This window comes from Gracilinanus agilis, chromosome 6 (genome assembly GCF_016433145.1).
Source record: "Gracilinanus agilis isolate LMUSP501 chromosome 6, AgileGrace, whole genome shotgun sequence".
Taxonomy (NCBI): domain Eukaryota; kingdom Metazoa; phylum Chordata; class Mammalia; order Didelphimorphia; family Didelphidae; genus Gracilinanus; species Gracilinanus agilis.
In genome coordinates, this window is record NC_058135.1 from 79,885,103 (window position 1) to 79,897,228 (window position 12,126).

The 12,126-nt window shown below is 34.0% G+C and overlaps 1 protein-coding gene across 1 annotated transcript in view; it reads right to left on the reverse strand.

The window, feature by feature from the left end:
• The window catches only part of TENM3 (teneurin transmembrane protein 3), a 598,624-nt gene that overhangs the window by 138,563 nt on the left and 447,935 nt on the right, over positions 1–12,126 (reverse strand). Inside the window, exon 11 of the mRNA XM_044682283.1 lies at positions 9,985–10,170. Coding sequence (XP_044538218.1) covers positions 9,985–10,170 — 186 coding nt within the window. The remainder of the gene's footprint in view (positions 1–9,984; positions 10,171–12,126) is intronic.

Genomic DNA, 12,126 nt, shown 5'->3' on the forward strand with positions numbered 1-12,126 from the left:
AAAGGAATGTATATCATAAAAAGGGAAGTTATAACTTTGAAAAGACAATATTTGATGACCATTTACACCTGGTTGCAAAAATGCTGGAATGATCAACTTTAACACCTTCATTTCCCCACAGAACATACTTATGAAAATGAGTAGAAATTCAATAATGTTCCAGTAACTTGGGTAGGAAATAAATGTATATAGTAGAAAAGAGAATGTCATAGAAGCTTAAAAGTAAAGTCCCTAATTAAGGTCACATTGATAAAGCATATGGAATTGGTCTCTTTCAGATGATTTGTATTTCTTTTATCATTATAACAGCTAGGAACTAAGCTGTAATGATCCAATCTACCATGTAGTTATCTAACCCACTACTTGGCCACCTAGCTGGTACTACTTAAACTCGTGTGCCATTCAGATACTTATTTTAATTTAATGATTCAAAATGAAAGCAATAAATATGGGGGGAAAGTATTATGACAAAAGGATAAAATATAATGTCTAGGAGGTCATTATGCCCAAAAAGCCAAAGAGGAAGACTCTCTGGAGGTTATGATAGTTAAAATGTCCAAAAGTGGAAATTACCTTCACAAGAAATAGCATCTACCACCCCCAGTACTACTTTTTAAATTTAGATGTTGGAGAAAATGTGATCATCGTAATATAAAGAATATAAAAAAATATTGAGATAGGGAAGAGCACTGACAACCTAAATATTAAAGAAACCCCATCATTCGGAAGGTCAGAAAAACTAGGTCTGCATTTTTAGAAAAAAGGAGGAGATTAAGTGACCTCATTAAGGAATATCAATTCTGAAGGGATTATGGAGGATAGAAGTACAGTATGTAAAAATATTTCAGTGAATAAAGAAGTCTAAAAATGAGGAAAAAATTAATTTTTGGAGGTTCCAAATACTATAGCATACAAATATTAACTCAAAAGAAGGAACTAACATCAATCTAATGCCTGGCCTAAATTTTCAAAAAATGGCTGATAATAAAACTATGAACTTGGCTCTCACCTTCATCTTAGATGAGTACTTTCAAAAGCTCTTCTGGGACCAGAGCAAAGAAGAGGTTCCCTTTGTCCTTATGCTTTTTGGTACAAAATATTCATCACTGCTCATAGAGTTAGAGGGAATCTCAAGAGATTATCAGTTCTAGCATAGTTCAATTATGAATTATTCAATCAGGGTTACTTAACCTAGGTGGTTTACCAACATAATCTACATTCAATAGCATGTTTTTGTCTATGGCAAGACCAACTTCTCTAATTTTGGCATGCAAAGACCTACGAAACTATATTCTGTAGGGTGACTTTCGGGCTGTCCTCCTTTCTAATATGAGTTTGTGTTGGATAATGCACCTCTCAAAATGAGAAGTCACATCTGAATGCTTATATAATCCACCTAAATTACTCAGCTTGAAGATTATAATTTATCTGTCTTGGCCCTGGCTAGCAGCAAGTTATGCAAGCAATCAAAAAGTTCCAATGAGTTCCCAATACGAACCAGGCACTGTCCTAGGTGCTGAAGATGGGGCAGAGTGTTGTGGCATAGTAAATAACAGTGGTCTTCTACTAGCTTGTATGGTCATGGGCAAATTATTTAGTCTTTCTGGGTCACGGGCTCTTTCTTTAAAAAATGAGCTGGATTCAAAATTCCTTTTAGGTCAAAATTCTATGATCCTAATTTTAATATTGTACCTTTATGGTACAACAATGCAAAACTAACAAACATGTGGCCCTTTCTGAACACACTACAACCACATTAAAATGTAATTGGGAAAAAGTTAACAAAATAAAATACAACACAAATGGATAATGCTAACATATGGTTTTCTAAGCCAATTTGTGTGGCTTGCAAGGATTATTATATATGGTTTAGTGATCCCTGTTTCTGTCTGAGTTTTACACTTCTGATAAAATAAAAAGAGCATCACAGCACTGGGCTCCAGAGAAGGTCGAGTCTGAGGCCCAACTCTGAAACTTTAGCAAAGCAAGGTATTTAAAACAATGGAGCCTCAGTTTCTTTAGATACAAAAATGAATTTAATAATACTTTATACTCCCTTCCTTATAGACTTTTTGTCTATAAAAAAAATTCAAAGTACCATAGAAACATGAGCTACAAAAGACTTATAAAGAGAAAAAATGATATTTTTGAGTGCTTCCAAATTCCTTATATTTCTAATCACAAGTGATATTCAAAATTCAAAGAAGTACTTTACCAGCACCATTTAAGCAAAATTCTTTAACAGTTTGGTCAGGTTGTCCTATCTCTTCTCCCTCAAATCTCCCCTACTTTCTTAAATAATAGCCAAACGGTTTGCAAGAAGATCCTGAGACAAGAAACACTTGTGCCAAACCAAAGCCTGTCCACACTGGCAATAGTTTTGATCTCTTTTTTTTCATTGTTTAGTAGATAATTCCTCTGCTGTATGTATTTCATTTTCAATTTCTAATCTCCAGCATCCTAAAGCCCAGAGCAACCCTGGTGTTTAACAGAGGTATGCTGAGTACTGCATGTCTAAGTTTTGTCTGAACAAACAAAGCATGTCTTTGTGATCATTAATGATCTTGTTTCCCAATGTACTAAAGAATTAGAATAAAAACAAATAGCTGGTCTTTTGTAGCTTAAAGGAATTAGGATTTCCCCTAGGCCAAATTTCCATTTGAATTGCCTGAAAGTACATGAAAATCAATGTAGCTCAATAAACAACTCACTGTTTGAGACATGACTAGAAGAAAATACCACAAAGGAATCCACCTTTCCTTATATCAACATGATTAAAAAAATTCTTCTTGGGAAGTCAGATTCATGCTTAGAACAAGTTACTCCTTGGACTATTTTGACAACTCTATTAACTCTTTCCAGAAGTGTCCTAGAAGAGACAGACTGAAATGAGAGAAAAGTTAGACATTAAAAAAATTCCTTGGGGTGAGAGAAAGGAAAGTCTCTTCATCTACCAAGGAAGGTTTTGGAATCTCCACTCCAAAAAACTTGAGCAATGCTATCAATACTTAGCATTCTTACAATTTTAAAAAGTCTCATATTTTCAAATAATTTTAATAGATCTCAACTGCTCTGAATTACTTTGATGAGATTATAGTTCTACAGATCTATAACAATAAAGACATTACTATAATTGGGGAGAATTACTACTTCCAGTCATTTATTGCAATTTTTATACTCTCATTTCAATTAACTTTTTTTTATTTGTAGCTTGTGTCATACGTGTGCCACCAATTCATAATGTATAGAATGCCTGATCTGTATTCAGGAAGAATTGAATTCAGATACTTTCCCTGATACCCAGATAATTCTGGGGAAATCACTTTATTTTTTTATGCTTCGGTTTCCTCATCTGTAAAATAAAGGGACTAGATCTGATGGTCTTTAAGATCCCTTCTAGCTCTAAGTCTATGATCAATAATCCTGCCAACTATTCCTTTAGAGCAGTAACTCCTAATCTGGGATCTATAGGTTCTATAAATAGATTTCAGGGAGGTTGTGTCTGTGAATGTGAATAGGAAAAAATTACATATTTATTTTTAATATCCTCTAACTGAAATTTAACACATTTTTGCCAAGAAAACTCCAAATGGGATGCTGAAGAGTTGGACCTGACTGAAATGACTGAACAACCACAAAACCAATTTTCAAAAACCATATTCTGAGAAAACATCAGTACCTTTTATTACATTGCCAAAGGGTACCATGACATACAAAAAATGAAAAACTTCTGTACTAGAGGAGTAGCTCTTGGATCACTGAATGTGACCCCCTCATTTTAGAAATGAAACTGATACCCAGAGAAGTCTTGACTTACTCAAGGTCTCATGGGTAGTATGTTCTTCTCTTCTGCTGGGTGAGGGCACCTTCTCTTTCAACGTACTACCTACCAGGTAGCAGAAAGAGTAATAAGTTTCTAGTTGAAGCCCAAATGACTCAAAAGGAGTAATACAGTTCCCCAATATACATGTCATAGTGGATAAAATATTGGGGCTTAGAATCATAAAGAAATGGATTCAGATTCTGCTTCAGTCAAATCATATAAGAGAATTGATGCTGGAGAGAAATGCTTTGGGTGTGATGAATGTGGGAAAGCATATTCTCAAGAGCCATCTTTCATTCATCATCCGAGACTTCATAATGGAGAAAAACTATACAAAAGAAATGAATGTAGAATCTAGACTCTTCTAGGTCTCTATTCTTTCATCTGTAAAATGAAGGAATTGAACCAAATGAATTTTAAAAGGTTCCTTCTTTCTCTTAATCTATGATAGAATGCACTGTAAAGGACCAACTGGGTTACACAATAACATGCAAGTTACACATATAAAAGCAAATTAAAATGAAAATAATAATCACAGTAAATTATTGGGAAAAATAATTTCCCAAATAAAGGTAACAACTAGCATAAGTTATAGAATTCTGTTAGTAATGGGATTCTATCAAATTTCACCAAAAGCATACAGAGTAGTTAAGAACCTATGAAGGCCATCTATGAAAGGAAGTTCAAAATGTTAAAAAAAATGAAACAAAACAAAACCAAAAAAAACCTTTAAGAATGCTAGTTGGTTAAAATTTGCTAAGATGGAACTTGTAAAGCTTCCTTTGGAAGACCATACCAGTATTTACTTAATCTTATCCCTGGGAAGGCTTCTTTTGTTTTTTTATTTAAAGGTATAAACTCTTATGCTGTAATTTCAGTCTATTTCTTCTGATTATATTTTCTATGAAAAGATGAATTGCTAATGAAGCTCTTTGTAACATACTCATCAAGGATCAGTAGATAATTAAATCACTTTCTTTGCCCTCTGCACAAAGGCACAAATCAATACAACTGTCTATGTACTGGCCAAAATGTTTGCAGGTACAAAGTAAATGATTTTTTCAGTGAACTCTTTCACTCCCAATTCAGTGGTTGCCACTTGAGCTGCCTCCTGGCTTCCTTCAAATCTCAGCTAAAATCTAACTTTTTGCAAGAGGCTTTTCCTTGTTCCCCTCAATGTTAGTGCCTTCCTCCTGAGATTTCCTCTGGTTTATCCTGTATCTTTCTTGTATGTACATAGTTGTTTGTATTTGTCTCTCCTATTAGAATGTGGGAGCAGAGCAAAGCTATGAAAGCTTTAGATCTGTATTACTTAATATTTCAGAATGACAGTACTAGGAAGGCAAAGACCCTCATAACTGGCCTTTGCATTGCTCCTCTCTTTTAATCATCTTCAACCTTGGGCCAACTGAATAAAGACCTTTTCTTCTTTTTTTAAGGCAAAATATAAGTGATTATCCCAATTCAGTTGTCCTAAAGTGTCCAGATCCTCTGGTTTTGGTGGAAAAAGTCAGGGCAATGTTTGGATTTGATCATGGCAATTTTCAGATTCCCCCTTTCCTTTTTTTCTTCCAAAATCAACCTGCTCAGAAAGAAATTGTTTATACATATTTTAAACATTACCAAGTATTTTATCTTTTATTTAGAAATCTTAAGTGCAATTCTTGAGCCATTTTTTTAAAAAAAAAACTTTCCTTCTGAAAGCCCTTTTTTCTACCTTCTTTCTACCCTTTAAAAATCTGGGGTAAAATCAGGCACATGAGTTTTGCGACTTTGATCAATATAGATACACAGAGTTGATTCAAAGGTATATGCTTCGTATGGCTTAGTAGTGTGAGCTCAAATTGAGTAATGCATTAAAGACCTTCAGGGGTATCATGTTGGGTAAACTGTTTATCTTCTTTGCATCCTGGTTTCATCTTATTTTTAAAAAGGGCAAAATATGACATTTGTTTTAGAAATATATTAAAAATAGTAACAATAATAGTAACTAACACTTATACCGAGCTTTCAGATTTGTAGAGCATTTTACATATGGTTTAAATTTCTTTTCATTGAAATTAACCTTTATAATTTTTCAAAAAGTTACATCTTTAAATGACTATTTCCTTTTGTTTCACTTAAAAATGAATAAAAATACATGTCCTACTAGTTATATTCAAAGCAGGAACTGTACAAGGACACGGGGCAATGCACCTTCACGCAAATGTATGAGTTCTGCAACACAAAAGATTCATGGTGGGAAGAAAATATGTACACATTAATCAAAAATTCTGGACAGGATCTGTCAGGTAGATAGGGTGTTAAGTGAACCCTCTAAATTCATAACCTATTTTACTATCAATATGCCCATGGTTTTATGAAAGCATGAATAGAGTTTATGAGACAGTAAGATGACTAATGAAGGATATTCTCTGCTTTCTACTGAGAACTTCTGTTTGCTTCTAACTGTTTAATTTCTCTTCTATCTCTCTTTCAATTAACCTCCCTGTTTGTATTTGATGAGATGGCACATAATATAGAGCCAGGGAAAAAAATCTTGCTGATTTATGGGTAGTCCGACAAAGTAGTGGTTTCTGTCAGAAAGGCATACAAGTATTTGAGTTGATAGAAAATGCATAGTAGTAATGTATCCTTAGCTTAGTCATTTCATTTCAACACTTCCCATGTTGTTTAATCTGTGACTCAAAAAGGCCTCTTCTAAGATTTTTCCTATTTCTCTTGGTAGTGCTATAACGTTTAGAGGAGAGACAAAACATTCTGATCTCTGTAGCCCAAGAGTTAGAATAATGAATTCTGACAGTACAAAAAGCAAAACAAACAAAACACTCGAAAACCCCCAAACAAAATAGCTTTCCACTTCTCTGAATAGGGACATTTTTTTGATAATTATAATCGTGATTTTTGAATGAGGGTTGGTATTTTACCTTCAAATCAATATTGATATCATTAAGTCAAACATTTAGAAATAAAGATTACTGTAATGATTACAAAATGTGTTACAAAATATAAAGGTCTGAAGAAAAGACCTACAAATCTGAGTTCCCCCCAAATCTGTTTGTTTCTAAAACCTTGGAAAAATGGTTTCAAAAACAGTTCATTCATGTGTAACTATTATCCTCAGTAATTTTGTTAAGGTCACAAAACCAATAATAAAATGATTTATTAATTACTTGTTGGCAAATTCAATTTGCCTACTGATAACTTCTTGACCTTCCAAAATAAAAAAAGCAAATGAAAATTTCTCTCTCTTTATATATAATATATAATATATATACTACAATCAGAGGATTATTGGAGATTTTTCCCCTTCCCTCTCCAGCTAGGAGCTCCAGAAAATGCAACAGTAAAATTCTCACTGGAGAATCATCTTTTTCCTAGGTTCTATTGCCCATTGGGGTTTTGTGCCTAGAAAAGTTTTATGGCCCAAGAGTGATAACACAGTTATCATGTCAGTTAGTCATTTTTTAAGAGTCCAATATGTACTAGAATCATGTATCAAAAGTTTTATACGGGAGAGAGAATTCCTTTTCATGTACAAAAATTGAGTCTTTCTCTTTCCCCTTTTCAGGTTTCCAATAAGTTATTCATGTATAAATATGCATATACACCCATATCTCTAAAGGTGTGTGTAAATATATATATATCTAAAAATAATTTTATTGGAAATATATTGTTACATAATTATATATAGTTCTGTAACACAACAATGTTATTTAATATGTAACTTCTTGTGTAATTATATGATTCAATATTGATTCATTGTAATGTTGTATTTTGTAACTTATTTAATTATATGCTACAATAATATATAACATAAAAATATCATATATAGCAATATATATAAGCTTCTTGAGGGCAGGGATTGTTTTTGTTTTTCTTTGTAATCTTAGCACTTACCATAGTGCCTGGCATATAGTAAGTACTTAATAAATCTTTGTTAATCAACTGGCTAAGTAAGAGAATAAAATTATAGACAGATAGGTTGAAAGAGATGAAAAAAGACAGAGACAGAAAGATGATGGACAGAAGGATGCGTAGTTAGATGAATGGATAGATAGAGATAAATAGGGGTAGACTGAGATAAATATAGACAGACAGGTAGATAAATGATAGGTAGGTGGATGGATAGATGGATATAGAGATATAGATATAGATATAGATATATAGATAAAGAGAGATACACATAGAGTTAGATATAGACAGAGAGATAAGTAGGGGTAGACAGAGATAGAGTAAGATAGAGATAGATAGATAGATAGATAGATAGATAGATAGATAGATAGATAGATAGATAGATAGAAAGAAAGAAATAGATAAATGAAAGATAGGTAAGTGGAAAGATAGAGAGGTAGATGGACAGCTATAGATGCCTCTTTCCTGATTCAGATCAGCATCTATTCTGCAACAACTGACAATCCTTTGAGACTGGGAGGCACTGAAGAGTTAGGTTATACATTATGTCCAATTCAGATGAAAAGTTTTAATATAGGTCTTCTGACTCTGATGCCAGTTTTCAGTGTTAGTGAAAAGACATGCCCCTGCTGCTGATCACAAATGAAAGTCATTATGCTAGGAAAGAAAGCTGGTTTGGTTTTTAACAATTTTTGACTCAGTCATAGACCCATCATTTTGCTTTTTGGTTAAATCTAAATAATGAGCTATTTAAGGGTAAAGAAGCTTAGCAGGATCCCTGCTCTAATCTTATGATTATAATGTTTCATAGTAAAACTTACATATTCTAATGTTTTATTGTATATATTTGAATGTATATTGCAACATACATACAATTATAATGATTTATGGTAAATAGGTGAATGCGATTTCCCTCTGGCATTATCTAAAATGTTCAAAATCTTACAGGAAATAAAACGAAGAGAATAATACTGGAAATTTTCCAAAGAAATCATCTAGGACTTCAGCCAATAATTTGTCTCCCTAGAAAGTTCCTTATCAAAAATGCACTTTCTGGACCGTTACAGATATTGAGACATGGAGGGAAGCACATGAACCTCTAGAAAACTGAAAGTTTTGGCTTATCAAATTCCTCACAACTATGTTTGCATGAGAGTAGCTGGAAAGTTACTTTTACCTTTATTTTTGGTATGTTCCTTTCCAATCCACAACCATGCATCCCGTCTCCCAAGATGCATAATATAAATATGGCAAAAACTAAGGTAAGCACCTTCAGTGTATGGATAACCTCACTGAACAACAACAAATGACATCTAAATGCAAAATTATTATCTTGTATGATTAATTTGTCTTTGTCCTTGAATCTAAATATATGACTAAAACACCAACATATTCATGTTATATTTTCCAACAAAAAATTATTGAATAACAACCAGATTTTTGTTTTTGATCCAACTATTTCTTGTTTTCCTATTTAAAGAAACTTAGAGTGAGAGGTAGAAAAACAGGAGCAGGAGCATAAAAGAACAATATTAGAGTTTTGGAATTTTTTTTGAGGGGGAAAAAAACCTTATTGCTTAAAAGTCTCATCTTAGTTGCTTCAATTTGGTATAGAAGTCACGCTGAATTTTAAGCAACGATGCCAGCCGAAGACAAACTGGCCCTTTGAATAATGGCTTCTGAACAGAGACATGAACCTTGGAGGCTTGGTCAAGCTGACCCTGGAGAGGCTTGATCCTAGAGAACTGACCAGAAACTGTCCAGTTTTTTTAGCCACAGAAAATCACAAAGAAAAGCATCTACTGAGGCATCGAGGAGTTGTTTGACTATACCTGGTACAGCAATAAAATCATGGATCATTTGAAAGTAAATAAATATGGCTCTGGTTACCAAGAGATATGATGGCAGCTTATAAAAAGTGAGACTGCCTGTAATGAAGGTCTATTTATAAATAGGAAGAGTAGCTTCTTTCTCCATGGGAGTCAATTTTCACGGCCATCACAAATGAAATAATGAAGGAAGAATTCTGGTGCCCTGCATTTGTGGCTGTGGGTCTGAAAGGAACTGAATAGCCATTATATAATGATATCCTTATTTAAAATATTAATTCCTTTATGCAGAATGACAGGCAGTAATGCTTTGAAGGAATAAGCTTCAAAGTACTGTATTTCAGAGGTAGGGAAAGCCAACAGACCAAGCTCTTTAGTTTTATGTTGGAGATAGATATGAAAGTATAGCATGCCTACCAATGGTACAGTGTTCTCCGTTCCATCCCTGGCTGCATTCACACTTCCCATCTTTGCAGGTTCCATGTTCCGCACAGTGGGGGTGGCAGGCTCTTTGATTACATGCTGGGCCAGTCCAGCCTTCTTCACAGCGACAAGTTCCCCCCATGCAAACCCCATGTGAGCCACAGTCCACCGAACATATTTCTATATTGAAAAGAGAGAAACCAGAGGGAAAAAAGGGTGGGGGAGAAGCAAAAAAAAAAAAGAGAGACAGAATTAATGAGCAGTGCTACACCTTAAACTCCAATCTGAGGGAGAGAAAGAGCAACATCTTTGGAAATAAAATCATAAGAATTTACTGACAATGCAATTTCTGGTAGGGCTTTGGAGAATGAGTGAATATGGAATTTTAACTTTTTGTTTATGCTTGTTTACCTGGTACCTTAATGATACAAAGTCCCCGTAGGACTTTTGCCAGGTACGAATAACTTCTCATTATATTCACTTATTTCATAAGGGTAACACTTTGCAGCTGGAAGTACGTGCCCTTCTATCAACCAGAATTTAGTGAATAATTTCCATACCAGGACAATTCTGTCTTGCCGTGTCTAATCATAACAGAAATAATAAAGGACATTCTATGTACATCAGCAATTAATAAAGCTATTCTTTGGATTTTTAAGATGTTCAGCATTTCCGTGATACCTTCCTTTCTCCTTAATTAGTAAAAATAATATACTAAAGTGAACACATTCACTTGCTTCTGACACGGTGACATGTTGGCTAAATAAAAGAGATTGTTCTTTTTCCTTTTCAGTAAATTTGTACTGTTGACAGCTATGAGTAGCTTAGCTTCAGTAATAGAAAGACTTTAAAAAAATAAATCAACACATAACTTTGAAACACATCTTTTGCAGTTATCAGGATTATTAAAAGGTGCAGGAGACCAAAGATGGTCATGAGCCAAAATCTATAGTTTGATCACCTTCATTGAAAGAATTTATGAATTTGAGATGCTTATTTAGGTTACTGTGGTTAATCTAGTGTTTTAAAAGCTTCATTTGGGCAGTGCTGGCCTCCAGAAGAAAAAGAAAAAAAATCTCGTAATGAAGTCTAAGGTGTTTTGCCCCCCTCCTTCACAGAATAAAGTTAGTCATAGCTGTTTTTTGTTTGTATGACTATTCTGTTCGGTTTGGGTCTTTTCATAAAAGGGAATGAGCTTAACAATAAAAAGCTGAAATTATTCTTGACTGAAATAGAAAATAGAGTTCAGCCCTCATTTTTCTTTCCTAAAAAAAAATAATTGGAACAGCCTACATACAGAGTAGCTTGTTACTGGTTTCTTCATTCGCTGGCTGCTTTCTTTCTCGGACACCATAATTCTTTGTCTTGAAGTGTTATAGAACATTAATACCACATCAAGGAGCTGTGACATTTCTTATAAGCAACAGTCAGGAATGTTTACAGGAGGAGAGTTAGTGGGTTTTTTTCCTATGCCACATTTTCTATCTACTTTGAATTAAATTTTTGATTAAGAGATCCAAGATGGTTTGATTAACTTCAGAGCAACATAACATCAACTCAGCTCCAGGAGAGAAAGGTTTATTTCAGAGGCACCCTTTCTCTTCAATCTAATCAATTTTTCATTAGGGTGAAGGTGTTTATCAGCATTTAGCACACTAGCTTTGAGCAAGGTGCGTCAATCTTTGTAATGAACTTATTAATTAGAGTTAATTCAATTGAAGTGGAATTGAAGGGCTAATTAATGGACAAACTGCTGATGAAGATAGAGGAAAGCTCTGCGGCTTTCAAACCTTTAAACTCTCTGATGGAAATAATTCATTCCTTCTCTTTCAGTAGCTTAACCAAATGTTTCTTTATGGGAAAGAGCCACTTATTTACTGACTTCAGATATCTGAAGGTCATTTGCCTAACTTCAAGATTGGCAGATGATAACAGAGTTTTCCTTCAGAAGCAAATATAACAATTCATAATCCGATAGTAGCTATCCTTAAGTTGTACAGAGGAATTACCAGCATTTCTTCTTCATTAGTTTTAAGACTTAATTTCTTCAGTTGTGCTAAGAGTTGCCAGAATTCATATTTGAGGTATGTAGTAATCTCAGATGTCTTCACAAGATGAACACAGGCTATGTTTTAC